The 18,064-nt window shown below is 43.5% G+C and overlaps 1 protein-coding gene across 1 annotated transcript in view; it reads right to left on the reverse strand.

Annotated features, from left to right (window-relative positions):
• Positions 1-18,064, reverse strand: part of dcdc2b (doublecortin domain containing 2B) — a 72,219-nt gene that overhangs the window by 30,386 nt on the left and 23,769 nt on the right. Inside the window, exons 3-4 of the mRNA XM_060847522.1 lie at positions 7,204-7,280; positions 644-775 (exon numbers count right to left, since the gene is read on the reverse strand). Coding sequence (XP_060703505.1) covers positions 644-775; positions 7,204-7,280 — 209 coding nt within the window. The remainder of the gene's footprint in view (positions 1-643; positions 776-7,203; positions 7,281-18,064) is intronic.

Below are 18,064 nucleotides of genomic sequence, written 5' to 3' on the forward strand. Positions count from 1 at the left end.
TATTTATGGTGCCTTCTTGGCTCCAGGGGTTTACAGCACAAATTGAGTCCATTCTTTGGAGTCTATTTGTTGAATAGAGTACAAAACCGCTCTTTTAGAGAAATTCTATGGCATTAAAATCCATCATATGCTAAGAGATTTTCCACATTGTTGAAGCCTGGATTTTAGAGGATGCTGAAGATTCAATATTTTAACTTTTCATTGTTTAAAGAGAACACATGTTGCTATACAATTGTTGCTCTTTATAAATCAATCACATGTAACTAACTGGAGGGATTTAGTTCAACAGGGAGATCTTTCTAAATCTGTGATTTTTGTGGAAATGAACAACAAAGCTCCAAAATTGAAGTGGGGGCTCAATGAAAACCAAAATGTGACAATTTGTGAAAGACTGTTTCCTTGAACAGTTTAGTCCACTTCACCTCCTCCCAAAGAGATTAAGCTTTCTTACTGCAAAGACAGACTGTTAGATCTTATTAGAATAAAGTTTTATGACTGTGATAATGCTGTGAAAATGATACAGAAGAAATAAATTATACTCCATCCACAGAGATAAGCCTTTTCCATTATATATAACATTTGGAAGAATACAAAAGAAAAATAATGAGACAGTAATCACATTCCACTTCCCAATGGCACCCACCTGCGGACAGCTCCAGTTCGGATCTTTGCTTTCTCAGTTATCATGGCAAGAATCTTATCCCAATTTGTTATTACATGCTTGGGAATAATCAATCGAAAAGGTGGATTCAGCACATCTCCATTCCTAAAAATACTAGATAAGCAGATTGTTTTGTTCAAAGTAGCACAAAATAAACAAAATGTTTCCCCCATAAAAAGGTTTTTGTAAATTGTTATGTGGAAAAGCCCATTAGATCATCAGAATCCCAAATTATTCATCATTCCCCATGACATCATTCCACTCACTGGTGGATCATTGTAAAATCCCATCACTGGGGATTCATTTGGATCATCCTATTGATCTTTTCAAGCAGTCTGTGTAGTGTCATTCTGATTCTCTCTGGGCATTAAGGATTTGTTACAATTCATCAAAACAATATTTGTGAGCAGACCCCAACCTTGTGTGTGCATGCGGCAGTTGGCTGTCCATGTCTGATGCTTGTGCTGTTGGCCCTTCCTTAAATCACAGTAGAGGACGAGGGACCGGGGATGTGTGCAGTTACATGGAGTGAGGAAGCAGAGTGGGCGCAGGAGCTAGCATGAACACCACATTAGGAACCTGGCTTGGAAGGGAAGCAGAGTCTGACACACAGTGGGCAGGAATTGAATGGGGTATTGGAATGGAATATATGAAACTTCGGGAGAGACAGTGTGTTAATATATATATATATTTATAAGACATTGTGTAGCCAAATTTTCACAGAAACTATGTCTGACAAAATACTTATAAAATACTGAAGGCTTTAGGGAAACAGGCCACCTTGGATAGAAGCAAAAGTTGCAGGAACAAGAATAGATGGAGAAAGCTATGGGACAATTATCTACTCTTATAAGCTCGAATGTAATCACTCCTTTCCCTCAGCACCTATCTTATCCCACTATATCTCTTCCGTATCCCACTTATTACCCCTCAAGGTGAGCTTGAACTAATTTTGAGAATGTGGACAGAGACAATTTGAAACACAGACGAAAATGAAATATTGATCTTCAGGACAACTTGTGTATACTTCAGAGTGTTTTTCTGATTAGAAAATCATTAGTTTTTTTTCCCCTTTCAGGAATCAAACAAGTCTGTGTGGGATTTCAGGATCATTGCACTTAAACAGATTAACTGTAGTAGATGAACTTTCTGCTTTCAGGTTTTGATATGTGGACCCAGTATTTGGGTTTCTGTGCGTTGTCATGTGTGCATTGCTCTGGCATTGTGTTTGTTGAGTCGAAATGAGTCATTAGTTCAACAATTGAAGCCACATTTTCTGCTTGTCAACCAAGTATATCGTGAACCTGTTTAGATATTTCAACTGTAAATAACGTACATGCAAGAGGTCTCTGGCATTATAACAAAATCCTGCAGTGTTATAGAACTTAGAACATACAACATTACAGCGCAGTACAGGCCCTTGACCTCGATGTTGCACCGACCTGTTTGTCGACTGTATTGGATATTATAAATAAGGTTGCCTTGTGAACTTGCAATATCTTTCGTTTGAGGGTACATTCAAGTTGAGAAGATAACCTCATTGTAAATATGATGTTTAAATCAAGTGGAAATGAACATCTGATCAAAGCTGGACCCTAATGTTGAGCACAAACATTAGACTCATTTTTATCTCTTAAACTAAGGACCAAAATTGTCTTGTTCACACTTATGCTGATGTACTTTTAAATTGTAGCCTTTTTTCTCACTCATTCAAGGGATGTGGGCTTCATGGACTGAGTGAGGATTGTTACCCATCATTAGCTGCCATTGAGAAAGTGGTGATGAGCTGCCTGTTGAACCGCTTCAGTTCTTTTAGTGTAGGTACACCTCCTGTGTCATAGGGAGGGAATTCCAGGATTTTGACCCAGCTACAGTGGAGGAACGGTGATATATTTCCAAGTCTGGGTGGCTTGTGTGGATGAATAGCTTGTGGGGGAGCTTGCAGGAGGTAGTATTCCCAGGTACCGGCTACCCTTGTCCTTGACCCCTGAAGAAGGGTCACTGGACACAAATGTTAATTCTCTTCCTTTCTCCACAGATGCTGCCAGCCCAGCTGAGATTCTTCAGCATTCCCTGTGTTTGTCTCAGATTTCCAGGTCTACTGTATTTTGCTTTTAGTTATTGGAGATTTAGGGGTTGAGTTCTCACTGTCAGGTTTCCTGGTCTCTGAATTGTTCATGTAGCCACTACATTTACATAGTTAGTCCAGTTCAGTTTCCCTTTAACAGTAACTGAAAATGTTGATAGTGGGGAATTCAGCGCTGGCAATGCCATTGGAAGCCAAGGGGCGATGATTAGAATCTCTCTTGTTGAAGGTTGCCCTTGTGTGGCCTGAATGCTGTTGGCCATTTGTCAACCCAAACCTTGATAGCCTCCAGATCTTGTTGAATCTGGGCACCAGGCTGCCTCAGTGTATGAGGGGTTTGAAATGGTGCAGCATCAGCGAATATCCCCACTTCTGGCCTTATGATGGAGGGAAGGTTGTTGATGAAGCAGCTGAAAATGGTTGGGTGTAGGACACTTCCCTGGGGGTATTGATTGTCCCAACTACAGTTTATGCTGCAATTTCTTGAGTATCTGATTAGCATACACTGTAAAATGTAAAGTGCCCTAATTCAGAGGGAAATGAACATAAACAATTAGGACTTGGGGAAAGCACTGAATGCAAGGAGTAGCTATAGATCATACTGTATTGGAATCTCAGCCGTCTGCCCACTATCAAGGAGATGGACTTACATTCATAGGTTCGTACAGCACAGAAAGGCCTTTTGGCCTATCGGATCTGCACCGATATAACTGCCATTAATGATGTACTCATCGCAACAATGTGCAATTGTCCCAAATCCTTGGATGTTGTGATATTTCAAGTGCTCATCCAAATGTGTAAGGTTTCCCAGGCAATGCATTACAGATTCCCATCACCTATTGACTGAAAAGGTTTTTTCCCCCAAATCTCCTCTGAATCTCCAGCCTCTTGCCCTAAAACTGTGTCCCCCCCATAACTGACCCCTCAACCAAGGGCAACAATTGCTCTCTATTCACCCTCTCTATAGCCTTCATAATCTTATACATCAGTCTTCTCTGCTGGAGAGAAAACAATTCAAACCCATCGAGTCTCTCCTTATAGCTCAGTTTCTCCATCCCAGGCAATATCCTGGTGAACCTCTTCTGTACACCCTCTGGTGCTATCGCACCCTTCCAGTTGTGAGGTGACCAGAGCTGCATACCATACTTCAGTTGTGGCCTGAGCAACATTCTGTACAACTCCAGCATTGCTCCTTGCTCTTATATTCTATGCCCTGACTGATGAAAGCAAGTTATAGAGTGAGAGAGATGTACAGCATGGAAACAGACCCTTCAGTAACCGGAGTTTCACAGCATCTTTCTGAGAGCACATCTTATTTGTCTTCTTAACAATCCTATTCATGTGATTTGCTGGCTTCAGGGATCTGTAAATAATTACTCCAAGATTCCTCTGTTCCTCTGAGCTACCCAGTGTCCTGCCATTCATTAAATATTCCCTTTTCTTGTTTCTTCATCTAAAGTGCATCACCTCACACTTATCAGGGTTAAGTACCATCCATCATTGGTCTGCCGATCTGACCAGCCCATCTACACCTAGCTGTCATCTACAACCATCATCTTCGCTATTAACCACCGCCAAATTTCTTTAATATTTTCCTCATGTTTTCTTAGAGTCATAGAGTCACAGAATATACAGCACGGAAACAGACCCTTTGGTCCAACTCGTCCATGTTCTATTTCATTTCTGTATATAGCAAACAAAAACAGTCCCAGTACTGATCCATGTGGCACACACCTGGATACCAGCCTCCAGTCACTCAAACAGCCTTTTCCCACTACCCTTTGTACTCTATTACTAAGCCAGTTTCTGATCCATCTTGCCAATTCCCTCAATTCCATATGCGTTAACTTTCTCAGTCAATCTCCCATATTGGACTTTGTCAAAAGAAATATCAGTGAGATCATGTGCAACTCAAGAGCAGGAAATATAATTGAGGAAATTTGCATCTTCTAATTTTGTTATAAAACTGGAATAAATTAGAACCATGGGAATTTGATTGGAGGGAAATGGCACGGTTCTGATATGACATCAGCCTGACTTTGCATTCTGGCTCACTGCTGAGATCATTAGCAAGGCTTTGGATTTTCTCCTTTGTCAAGTTTGTTTGAATCAGGGCAAACAGGCAAATGGAGAAGCTTCACCATCAAGGCTGCTCTTTGCAGGCTGTTTGGACAACATTCTCATCAATTCTCTCAGTCTTAATACCCAGAGGAAGGAGAACAAAATCTCCCCAAGAAATGATGACATTCAAATTGATTGTAGTCGATCCCAACATTTAAAAGGTAACTTTCTCAAGTTCCAGCAGGATTGGAATTGAAATGTGTTGGATTGGTAATAACTGGAAAGAAGAAGGCGAAGAGGGGATTTGATAGAGACATACAAGATAATCAGAGGGTTAGATAGGTTAGACAGTGAAAGTCATAGTCATAGAGTCATAGAGATGTACAGCATGGTAACAGACCCTTTGGTCCAACCCGTCCATGCCAACCAGATATTCCAACCCAATCTAGTCCCACCTGCCAGCACCCGGCCCATACCCCTCCAAACCCTTCCTATTCACATACCCATCCAGATGGCTTTTAAATATTGCAATTGTACCAGCCTCCACCACTTCCTCTGGCAGCTCATTCCATACACGCACCACCCTCTGCGTGAAAAGGTGCCCCTTAGGTCCCTTTTATAACTTTCCCCTCTCACCCTAAACCTATGCCCTCTAGTTCTGGACTCCCCGACACCAGAAAAAAGACTTTGCTATTTATCCTATCCATGCCCCTCATAATTTTGTAAACCTCTATAAGGTCACCCCTCAGCCTCTGACGCTCCTGGGAAAGCAGCCCCAGCCTGTTCAGCTTCTCCTGCAAGCTCAAATCCTCCAACCCTGGCAACATCCTTGTAAATCTTTTCTGAACCCTTTCAAGTTTCACAACATCTTTCCGATAAGAAGGAGACCAGAATTGCCCGCAATATTCCAACAGTGGCCTAACCAATGTCCTGTACAGCCGCAACATGACCTCCCAATTCCTGTACTCAATACTCTGCCCAATAAAGGAAAGCATACCAAACACCTTCTTCACTATCCTATCTACCTGCGACTCCACTTTCAAGGAGGTATGAACCTGCACTCCAAGGTCTCTTTGTTCAGCAACATTCCCTAGGACCTTACCATTAAGTGTATAAGTCCTGCTAAGATTTGCTTTCCCAAAATGCAACACCTTGCATTTATCTAAATTAAACTCCACCTGCCTTTTTCCTAGGATGATGACGTCAGTTTGTACAAGGGGGCATAACCACAAATTGAGGGGTGATAGATTTAAGACAGATGTAAGAGGCAGGTTCCTTACTCAGAGAGTGGTAAGGGCATGGAATGCCCTACCTGCCAATGTAGTTATCTCAGCGACATTAGGGAGATTTAAACAATCCTTGGATAAGCACACGGATGATGATGGGATAGTGTAAGGGAATTAGCTGAGAATAGTTCAGAGGTTTGCGCAACATCGTGGGCAGCACGGTGGCAGTGGGCAGCACGGTGGCACAGTGGTTAGCACTGCTGCCTCACAGCGCCTGAGACCCGGGTTCAATTCCCGACTCAGGCGACTGACTGTGTGGAGTTTGCACGTTCTCCCTGTGTCTGCTTGGGTTTCCTCTGGGTGCTCCGGTTTCCTCCCACAGTCCAAAGATGTGCGGGTCAGGTGAATTGGCCATGCTAAAAAATTGCCCGTAGTGTTAGGTAAAGGGTAAATGTAAGGGTATGGGTGGGTTGCGCTTCGGCGGGTCGGTGTGGACTTGTTGGGCCGAAGGGCCTGTTTCCACACTGTAAGTAATCTAAGTAATCTAATCTAATCTAATCTAGGACTGAAGGGCCTGTTCTGCGCTGTATTGTTCTATGTTCTAAAGTGAATTTCACACCTGCCTGCTCTCCTTTGTCCTCATTAACCAGGGTCAAATGAATTTGGATTAAAGCAGTGGGTACAGACTTATACCCCACGTCCTGTGAGATTTCACCCATCAAGGAGCGTTGGGAGGGTGGAATGGGGCCAGGGGACAATACTGCTTGAAACAAATTTGGAATTTAAAGAAACAAACTCTGTAATTAATTGTAATAAAATATGAGATTCCTTTTCGACTACACATTGATAATACTTTACATCCCTTGTGTCACTGAGATATTCATGGGTGAAAGTGGATCCTGGTTTTATGTCCCAAAATAGACAAAATTCTTCAATCACATTCAGTGGGAATTTTTAGAAACAATGGGGACACTGAGTGGATGTGAATTGTAGGCAGAGAGAAGAGATGAGGGAGGGTGAGGACAGTGTGAGGACTGGAGAGTATGGCACCACACTGTTCACCACATTTCTCATGCTCATCTGGGCTTTGGCAGGAAATGGGTGGTAAATGCTGAAAGATCCAACCGTTTGTAACCAAGTAAAGATTGAAAAAAGATTGTCATACTTACTGAACTATACATGGTATTGGAATGTATTTCTTCCATCGAGCTGAAACATTTACTCTGTTGGAATAAACAGCCCTCACCTGAAAACAAATTTAATGGCAAAATCAATTTTAGTAATTGGATTCATTTTGGTGACCTTGCTTCATTTGTTACTGATGAGATCAAGTGTAGGATCAAGCAATATTTTCCTGGCCCTGCCAAGGCTGTGAAGATTAGAGCAAAAACAAAGTGGAAAAGGAAGCCCCATTAGACAGCATGGCTTTGGGAATTATATGCAAAGAAGTGGGACAGAGAGTGACACATACACAGTGTACAGCTGTGGGTAAAAGATACGGTTAATTTGTTTCATTATTGTCAATTTGCTCGATTTTGTTATGATTCCTTTGGCAATTTTCACTACCACCGCAGCCTTTCTATTTGGATTGGTGATAGTGTGGTGATGTCACATGATGTTGAATTTCTTAATCATTCATGAAGTGACCAAAGCCTTTACTAAGAGCCACTGTCGCTTAGGAGAATGTTGGGATTGGCATAGCGGCTGAATTTTACATTCAGGCGTTCAAAAATCTCAGAATTATGTTTGATTAGATTCCCTACAGTGTGGAAACAAACCCTTTGGCCCAACCGGTCCTCCGAAGAGTAACCCACCCAGACCCATTTCCCTCTGACTAATGCACCTAACACTATGGACAAGTTAGCACGGCCAATTCACCTGACCAGCACATCTTTGTGACTGTGGAAGGAAACCCACACAGACACGGGGAGAATGTGCAAACTCTATACGGACAGTCGCCCAAGGCCAGAATCGAACCTGGGACCCGGTGCTGTGAGGCAGCAGTGCTAACCACTGAGCCACCATACATCTCAGTGGGAAGTTTTGAATTAAGAGTCTAATGATGACCCTGAATCCATTGTTGATTGTCAGGAAAACCCCCTCTGGTTCACTAATGTTCTTTTTGGGAAGGAAACTGCCATCGTTACCCAGTCTGGCCTACATGTGACCCACAGCAATAATTCTTGGTCCAGCCAGTAATGTCCTCATCCCATGAAAGAATAAAAAAAATTGGAGGCTGATTGGAAAATCCTGGTCAGTGCCCTCAGCGATGCTCTTACCATATCTGAATGGTAGCCTTACTGCGCCCTGAATAAAATGGCCTCTTGGTTTTGGTGACAGGAAAAAGGCAAATCAGCTGTTACTAGACTGAGCCTCTTTGGGATCTGACAATGCACCCAGTGGGTGTGGCTTCAATGTCAATCATGTTGTTGATCCCCTATATTGACGTCAGTTACCCATGGTGTAGCTGAACAAGTCAGTTCACATTCCTGAAGTGGGGCCAATTATTACCTGCTAGCATGGACATGGAATTCTCCTGGTTTGATTAACACAAGCAAATATAAATTCTTGACAGCCAGCAAACATCTTGTCAGCATGCATCTGATTAGATTGACAATGAAACACACAAAACCATTCATGAATGTCTATATATTTATATTTCAGGACAATCAGAGTCAAAACGTGTGGTGCTGGAAAAGCACAGCCAGTCAGGCAGCATCCGAGGAGCAGGAGAGTCAATGTTTTAAGCATAAGCTCTTCATCTACCATCCCTAGGTAGGGCCTATGCTCAAAACGTCAATTCTTGGATGCTGCATGACCGGCTGTGCTTTTCCTGCATCACACCTTTTGACTCTGATCTCCAAAATGTGCAGTGCTCACTTTCTCCTATTTCAGGACAATCATTTGAGCCTTTAGACGTGTAGAACAGGCTCCAGATCATTTCTATGCTTCAGGATTGTTCCAAAAGTTTACTATTTTTTTAATTGGTGAAGGTTACACTGAGCAGACCTTAGAGAACAGAAATGTCGTGATTCCCAGGCTAATTTCAACATGTACAAACCAACATTAAGAGAGTAAGAAGGTCAAAATAACTTCAACAAGCAATGAGGTATGGATTTTCATTTAAACACTGCTCTCACAAAACCTGATGGCTGTGATAAAAATACTTACAGTGAATTTGATGTCACAACAGTTCTAGGATATATTGTCAGCGCAACTTGAAAGAAGATGCCATGCAGTTCAGTTTGACCATTTAAACTAGCTTCATCCAATTAAAATCTATTTGAAATAGATTGTAATTTTAATAATAATTTTGACATTTTTAAAATTCAGATTGAATCTCTTGTGATAGGGTTGGCATTAGGTTCCTTAAAGCCCACCCAGCTTTTTTGTAAAAGTTCTCGTCACCAGCCTGTTCATTTCTCAGTCTGACAGCCCATTTCACAGATTCACTTTCCTGTGGGGAATAAAACCCTTCTTCTAACCTCAAGTCTTGCCTGAGGCTTGATAATTTTCTACATATATCCTGTAGCTCAGCACTGACAGACTAAGTTAAAAATAACCTGATTATATCTATATTGTACTTTCTTCCCAATATTTTGAAAATATGGATATATTTTCTCAATATTTTTTCTCTTTAATAGAAATAGATTTAGTTCTGACTATTGCTTCATAACCCAGTGCCAGAGAGTCTGAAATTATCCCCATCACTGCTCTGAATACTCACCAATGCTTCAATATACCACTGCTGAGGTTATGGTTTTGAAAACTGCATACCAGAGCAAAACAGTCGGCAATGTTCATCACATCTATTTCATTTTTATTAATAAAGAGAGATTTGCATTCAGGAGGAGAGAAATTGTGCTTCATGCACTGCTGCAAGAATAGGGAAATTCAGCATGAAAATAACTGGATTGCGTGTGTGTACGTGACTGTGTGTGTGTGTGTGTGTGTGTGTGTCCGTCCATGTGGGGGGATGTGTGTGTGTGTGTGTGTGTACATGATCGTGTGTGTGTGTCCGTGTCTGTGTCTCTGTGTGTGTGTGCGCGCGTGCACGTTCGTGTATGTGTGCCTCTGTGAGTGTTTTCTGTTTGTGCGTGTATGTGTGAGAAAGAGAGAGAGAGAGAATATATGTGTGTGTGAGTGTCTATGTGTGTGGGGGGGTGTGGGTGTATGTGTGGGTGGGTGGGTGTGGGTATGTGTGTGAGTATCTGTGTATGTGTATGTATGAGTGTGTGTGTGTCTCTGTGTGTGCGTGCATGTGTATGTGAGGGTGTGGGTAGGTGGGTGGGTGTGGGTGAGTGTGTGTGCGCGTGTGAGTATGTTTGTGAGAGTGTGTGCGTGAGTGTGAGTGAGTGTGTGGGTGTGAGTGTGAGTGTGAGTGTGTGTGGGTGTGTGTGTATCTGTATGTGTGTGTATATGTGAGTGCGTGTGAGTGTCTGTGTGTGTGTGAGGGTGTGGATAGGTGGGTGGGTGTGGGTGTGTGTGTGTGCGCGTGTGAGTAAGTGTGTGAATGTGATTGTGTGTATGTGTGGGTGTGTGTGTGGGTGTGTGTGTGGGTGTTTGCGTGCTGGGGGTATGGGGAGAAGAAATCTTTGTGCTGGGGTGGGGTTGCTAACAAAACTATTTAAGGCACTCCAATCCCAAATGTCCCAGCAATTCCCCATGCCTTTTCCACAACAAAGCCACCAGCTCAGGGAGAGTTTGAGGCCAGCTTCCACCCACCCCCACCTCTGAAAAACCTGCCTCTCACTTTTAGGAAAGGAGATGCCAAATCAGGCGCAGGGCCCTCAGGTGGTCTCAGTACCTGTCCCTCCTGGTGAGATCAGGCCAGCTGCAAACCTCACTGCTCCCTCTGAAATTATGTCTCCATTTCCAATAACATTGTAATTGCTAAACAAGAGCACATTCTGAAGATAAGACACCACATTAATGTGCACTCTTAACAATTCCACTCTGTGTGCTGAGCATAAATTTGTTGATGGTTGAAATGACTCCTCAGAGGCTGGTATCCTGTTACCAAGTCCCCCTTTATTTGCACATGGAGAGTCCTTGACACTGATCCAGCTCCCTCAATGTGAACAGAACCCCTGACTCTCCTGTTTATATCTGTCAGCTAGGGCTCCCTGATGGGACAAAATTAACAGCCCCAATCAGGGAACTCCCATTCTATGCGGTCCACCTGGCCGCCCTCATTATAATTACTGAAGTGGCTGTGTCCCTCTTTCTGATCACCTTTTAACTCCATGAAGGCAAAATTCAGATTCCTTTCAGTCGAATGTTATACTCACTGATCGCTCACTTGAATGTTTCCTCATTTATAATTGTGTGCATTGTTAGTTGCTTGTGAAATGTTATAGGCTGTTGTATCTGCCAAGCTGGGACCTGCAGGTATATATTTCATTATCCTGAGAGGCGATGCCATAGAGTTCTCTACAAGAGTTGAGAAGGTAATAACAGGCCGGTAAACACAGAGAACTGCATACTGACTAAAGGACCCAGCAAAGGATAACTTAATACATCAATTCACCAAACCACAGCTTAATTGTGTTACTCCTGAAAGAAAGAACTTGAAGGAAGACTTATTTTAATTATGGCTGACTGAGTAAAATCATCTGACGTTGACAAAGTGACATGGTTCACCTCATGAGGAAACATGTCTCAACATGTTGCTGTTAACATCATAACAATCAGGTTCACGACTTTTTAAAAGAGCAGTAATTTATTCCTTCCAATTTTCTCCTTGTGCCCAAGATGCTCCGGGTAGGGGAGGGGTTGGGAAGGAGAGCCATAGAGTCAGAGAAGGAGCTTTTGAACATTAATATTTCAGCTCGAGAACACTTCTCGCTGTCATTAGCTTGAGAGAGTTCTGAGATACAAATAAACTCACTGACACCTTCCCTGCAGCCAAGGCTCAGCCAATGACAGGACTGAGGGGACCCTTGGTTTAAATGGTCTTCTCTTGTTGCTGCCCAGTCTTTCTTCTTAGAGAGTTGAGGGCTGATGATATAAAACAACAACTTGTTGTATTTACATAGTGCCTTTACTACAGCAATGCATTCCATGGTGCTGCCCAAGAGCGCTGGCAAACGTATGTGACACTGCGGCACACACGAACAGGAAGATGTAGGGTCGGACTCATAAGGAGAGAGAAGCTGGAAGCTTTAAAGAGAGCAGCCCAAAACCTGGGGACACAGCTGTCTGATGTGGAGCAAAGGAAGGTCAGGTTATAAAACTGGAGGAATGTGGGGGTTCCCCGGGGGGTTATTGCTGGAGGTGGGAACAGAGAAAGGTAGGGATAAAGCCAAGGAGCTGGACACAGGGTGAGGACCTTGAGCCTTTTCTAGATCAGAGAGCACTGTAGTCCAGCAAGTACACATGGAGGTGTTGGGTGGATGGGACTTGGTGCGAGTTAGGAGACAGAGAGCAGGATTTTGGAAATGATTGAGATGAAGGAGGATTGAAAATAAATAAAAATTCAAAATCCCATTGGAACATGCAAATCTGGGTCAGACGGTTTTAGCTGCAAAGGGTCAGGTTCAGCCTGAGTAAGTAGTGAGTAAGTAGTGAGTAAGTAGTGAGTGAGTAGTGAGTAAGTAGTGAGTGAGTAGTGAGTGAGTAGTGAGTGAGTAGTGAGTAAGTAGTGAGTAAGTAGTGAGTGAGTAGTGACTGAGTAGTGAGTAAGTAGTGAGTGAGCAGTAAGTAGTGAGTGAGTAGTGAGTAAGTAGTGAGTGAGTAGTGACTGAGTAGTAAGTAAGTAGTGAGTGAGCAGTAAGTAGTGAGTAACGAGTGAGTGAGCAGTAAGTAGTGAGTAAGTAGTGAGTAAGTAGTGAGTGAGTAGTGAGTAAGTAGTGAGTAAGTAGTGAGTGAGCAATAAGTAGTGAGTGAATAGTGAGTGAGTAGTGAGTAAGTAGTGAGTGAGTAGTGAGTAAGTAGTGAGCGAGTAGTGAGTAAGTAGTGAGGCAGGGGAACAGGCTGAGATGAAATTGGTGGCTAAGGAATGAAATCTGTGGAGGTGGATGAAAGCAATATTTGTGATCTTTCCAGCTACAACGTTTACAACAAGATCAGCAATGTAACATTCTCAAACTATTCTGATCAAAATGTAGCCCGAGAACTACTGTGTGAAGGTAATGGTGGAAATATTTGGTCTGTAATTATGCAATTTCTGTAACTGCTATTTTAACAAAGGAGACAATTTTAAGAAAATAAATGTTTTGGTGTCTCAGTGAAACAAAATGCAGAAAGGAGATGAATAAAAAAGTATTAAATATTCAAGTCCAAATCTTTGTACGTTTAATTTAGAATCATAGAGATGTAAACATGGAAACAGACCCTTCGGTCCAACTTGCCCATGCTGACCAGATATTCTAACCAAATCTTGTCCCACCTGCCAGCACCCGGCCCATATCCCTCCAAACCCTTCCTATTCATATACCCATCCAGATGCCTTTTAAATGTTGCAATTGTACCAGCCTCCACTACTTCCTCTGACAGCTCATTCCATACACGTTCCACCCTTTGAGTGAAAAAGTTGCCCCTTAGGTCTCTTTTAAATCCTTCCCCCTCACCCTAAACCTAGACCCTCTAGTTTTGGACTCCTTCATCCTGGGGAAAAGAATTTAGCTATTTACGCTATTCATGCCCCTCATAATTTTGTAAACCTCTATAAGGTCACCCCTCAGCCTCCGATGCTCCAGGGAAAACAGCCCCAGCTTATTCAGCCTCTCCCTATAGCTCAAACCCTCCAACATCCTGGCAACATCCTTGTAAATCTTTTCTGAACCCTTTCAAGTTTCACAACATCCTTCCGATAGCAGGGAGACCAGAACTGTATGCAGTATTCCAAAATTGGCCAAACTAATGTTCCATACAGACACAACATGACTTCCTAACTCCTATACTCAACACTGACCAATAAAGGCAAGCATACCAAAATGCTTTCTTCATTATCCTGTCTACTTGGGAATCCATTTTCAAGGAGCTATGAACCTGCGCTCCTACTCTCTTTGTTCAGCAACACACCCCAGCACCTTACCATTAAGTGTATAAGTCCTGTTCTGATTTGCCTTTCCAAAATGCAACACCTCGCATTAATCAAAATTAAACTCTATCTACCACTCCTCTGCCCATTGGCCCATTTGATCAAGATCCTGTTGTAATCTGAGGTAACTCTCTTCTCTGTCCAGAACACCTCCAATTTTGTGTCATCTGCAAACTTACTAACCTTACCTCCTATGTGCACATCCAAATCATTTATATATACATGACGAATTTCAAATATGAATTGCCAGATGCAATGAATGAACACAAACACAGGGTGAGACGGACTGTTTGCCTTCTTGGTTAGCCTTTTAGCATTTTGTCAAGTGGCGTTCATGGTGCTTGGTCTGCTGGGACCCACCCCAGATGCTGCAAGCCAGGAACTGGCCCTGACCCAGTGCAGTGTGGCTGGTGGCAATGAGCAAAGGGAGGTCCTCACTGCTTTGCAGGATTTGGTGGTTGGGGTGGAAATGAGGAGGACAGTCCTTTCTCCTGCTGCCCAAGACAGGATACCACATTGCAAAGATACAGGAACCTGGGTACAGAGTGCGGCCCAGGTCAGGGCTGTGTCCAGGGCGGAAACAGATATTTTGATGTGCACAAAGGATTAATAAGCTTCTGATGTTTGCAAGGGCAAGTGTCCCCATTGTCTCCCAGCTCCCTGACACTCTCACTGAGAGGGCATGACTCACTCACACTCACTGCACATTCCGCTGACCAAGGCTCATAGACTCCAACCCTCACCACTGCCAACTTTATGCCCAATGATTGGTTCTTCCCCTCTTCCTGAACCTCTCCAATTACTGACTCTTCATGCCCACTGCACCTCTTACTCACTGACTGGGGACACCTCACCACCTCCCCTGGTTCACCATTAAGTGCTCTTGCATTCAGTTCCTTCACCCTCAATCCCTCCTGCTGCTTAATGACAAGAAAGATTGTCCCACAAGGATCCAGACGTTCGAGATGGTGGTGGAATGTCACACATTCCATGGCTGCTCCCTCTGGACAAGGAGAAAATCCTCAATCTCACCAGAGACAAGCATGGCCACCGTCTGGGACTTCAATAGTCAACCACCCCTGGAGGTTTCCCTGTGCTGCTTTCCCATTACCCACTGGTTCAACCTCATTCTTAATCTGCACAAACTGTTAAACCTTGTAAGCAAATAATTTCCTCTTTTCTCTTATCCAGGCACCAGCAGCATCCATCGAACCTCTGCAAAAATGATAGTAGCATGGGAGACCATCAGCTCAGGAGGCAGATACTGAACCTTCAGAGAATGTGCTTCCACCTGCTCCCTCCCCCAGTTCTGAGATTTCCACTTCAGTCAGTTCTCTTTGTGGATGAGACTCAGTCATGGCAATCTGACAAACACATCCCTATAACCCAACGGTGAAGAAATGACCCGAATTCTCCAACACTCAGAGGCCTTGTCATGTCCTCCCAGAGCCTGTGGGAGATTGTGCCAAGGAAGGTAAGCCTGCAGTTGGGCTGGAGACGTTCACTGAGCCTGGTCCCCCTAGGCCCAAAGGCATCAGGTGTTGACCATGCAAGTCTTCCAAGCCAACAGGATCAAGCACAGTCCCACCACACCCCCAGCTCACCCTCCAGCTGCAGAAAGTGAGGCTGCATTTAGACACAGAAGTAGGCAGAAGGAGGAAAGTTACTGAGTGCACATCGGTATCACACGTGATCCATCACAGTCAATAAACTTTCAACTCTGCAAATGCTATTGTTCTCCAGTGCATCTTATAGATTGAGTACATGAAACAGAAACCTCAGATTGCCACTTCTAAGTGCCTTTGACTGATTAAATTTGCCGAGTAGACATGATGAGGAGGCAATTAGTGTGCACAGTGCAATGATCATGATTGTTTGAGGCAGTCATCCTGAATGTGAGTTCTTGATAATGAATGATCTGCTGATGAAATGCAGACTGAAGCCTGTAGATGGCATTTTCAAATCAGTGAATGTAAGGCTTGTTTAAATCCCCCATTGGAGAGCTCCCAGTCCCTTCTTACGCACTATGATGTCCCAGCAGTGTCTCCAATTGTTCTGGATCACTGTCACCAAAGGGGCATGGTGCACAGTTAATGCAGCAAGTCTGGGACAACCATGTGAGAAAGCTCACTCTCCTCATGGAGAGAAACCTGCCATGTAACTCAGTAACTAAAAACTGTGTTGCTGGAAAAGCACAGCAGGTCAGGCAGCATCCAAGGAGCAGGAAAATTGACGTTTCGGGCATAAGTCCTTCTTCAGGAAACTCAGTAAGAATGACTCAGTCAGTTTCTGGTAAGCTGCAGTCTTCAGAAATGTCTTTGACCTGGCCAAAACCTTTTCCACAAAATGCATTCCAAATCATACAGAGTCATGGAGATGTACAGCATGGAAACAGATCTTTCAGTCCAACCCATCCATGCCGACCAGATATCCCAATCTAATCTAGTCCCACCTGCCAGCATCCGGCCCATATCCCTCCAAACCCTTCCTATTCATATACCCATCCAGATGCCTCTTAAATATTGCAATTGTGCCAGCCTCCACCACTTTCTCTGACAGATCATTCCATGTATGCACCACCTTCTGGGTGAAAAAGTTGCCCTTAGGTTTCTTTTATATCTTTCCCCTCTCATCCTAAATTTGTGCCCTCTAGTTCTAGACTCCCAACTCAGGGAAAAGACCTTGTCTATTTACCCTATCTACGCCTGTCATGATGTTATAAACCTCTATAAGGTCACCTCTCAGCCCAACCTATTCAACCTCTCCCTATAGCTCAGATCCTCCAACCCTGGCAACATCCTTGTAAATCTTTTCTGAACCCTTTCAAGTTTCACAACATCCTTCCAGTAAGAAGGAGACCAGAACTGCACACAATATTCTAAAAGTGGCTGAACCAACATCCTGTACAGCCGCAACATGACCTCCCAACTCCTGTACTCATACTCTGACCAATAAAGGAAAGCATACCAAATGCCTTCTTCACTATCCTATCTACCTGCGACTCTACTTTCAAGGAGCTATGAACCTGCACTCCAAGGTCTCTTTGTTCAGCAGTACTCCCCAGGACCTTACCATTAAGTGTATAAATCCTGCTAAGACTTGCTTTCCCAAATTTCAGCACCTCGCATTTATCTGAATTAAACTCCATCTGCCACTTCTCAGCCCATTGGCCCATTTGGTCCAGATCCTGTTGTAATCTGAGGTAACCCTCTTCACTGTCCACTACACCTCCAATTTTGATGTCATTTGCAAACTTACTAACTGTACCTCTTATGCTCGCATCCAAATCATTTATATAAATGTTGAAAAGTAATGGACCCAGCACCGATCCTTGTAGCACTCCACTGGTCACAGGCTTCCAGTCTGAAAAACAACCCTCCACCACCACCCTCTGTCTTCTATCTTTGAGTCAGTTCTGTATCTAAATGGCTAGTTCTCCCTGTATTCTGTGAGACCTAACCTTGGTAACCAGTCTCCCGTGGGGAACCTTGTTGAATGCCTTACTGAAGTCCTTATAGATCACGTCCACTGCTCTGTCCTCATCAATCCTCTTTGAGACTTCTTCAAAAAATTCAATCAAGTTTGTGAGACATGATTTCCCATGCACAAAGCCTTGTTGACTATCCCTAATCAGTCTTTGTCTTTCCAAATGCATGTACATCCTGTCCCTCAGGATTCTCTCCAACAACTTGCCCACCACTGAGGTCAGGCTCACTAGTCTATAGTTCCCTGGCTTGTCCTTACCACCCTTCTTAAACAGTGGTAGTGCATTTGCCAACCTCCTGTCTTCCAGCACCTCACCTGTGACTATCGATGATACAAATATCTCAGCAAGAGGCCTAGCACACAATTCTCTAGCTTCCCACAGAGTTCTAGGGTACACCTGATCAAGTCCTGGGGATTTATCCACCTTTATGCATTTCAAGACATCCAGCACTTCCTCCTCTGTAATATGGACATTGTCGAGATGTCACCATCTATTTCGT

This window comes from Hemiscyllium ocellatum, chromosome 30 (assembly GCF_020745735.1).
Source record: "Hemiscyllium ocellatum isolate sHemOce1 chromosome 30, sHemOce1.pat.X.cur, whole genome shotgun sequence".
Taxonomy (NCBI): domain Eukaryota; kingdom Metazoa; phylum Chordata; class Chondrichthyes; order Orectolobiformes; family Hemiscylliidae; genus Hemiscyllium; species Hemiscyllium ocellatum.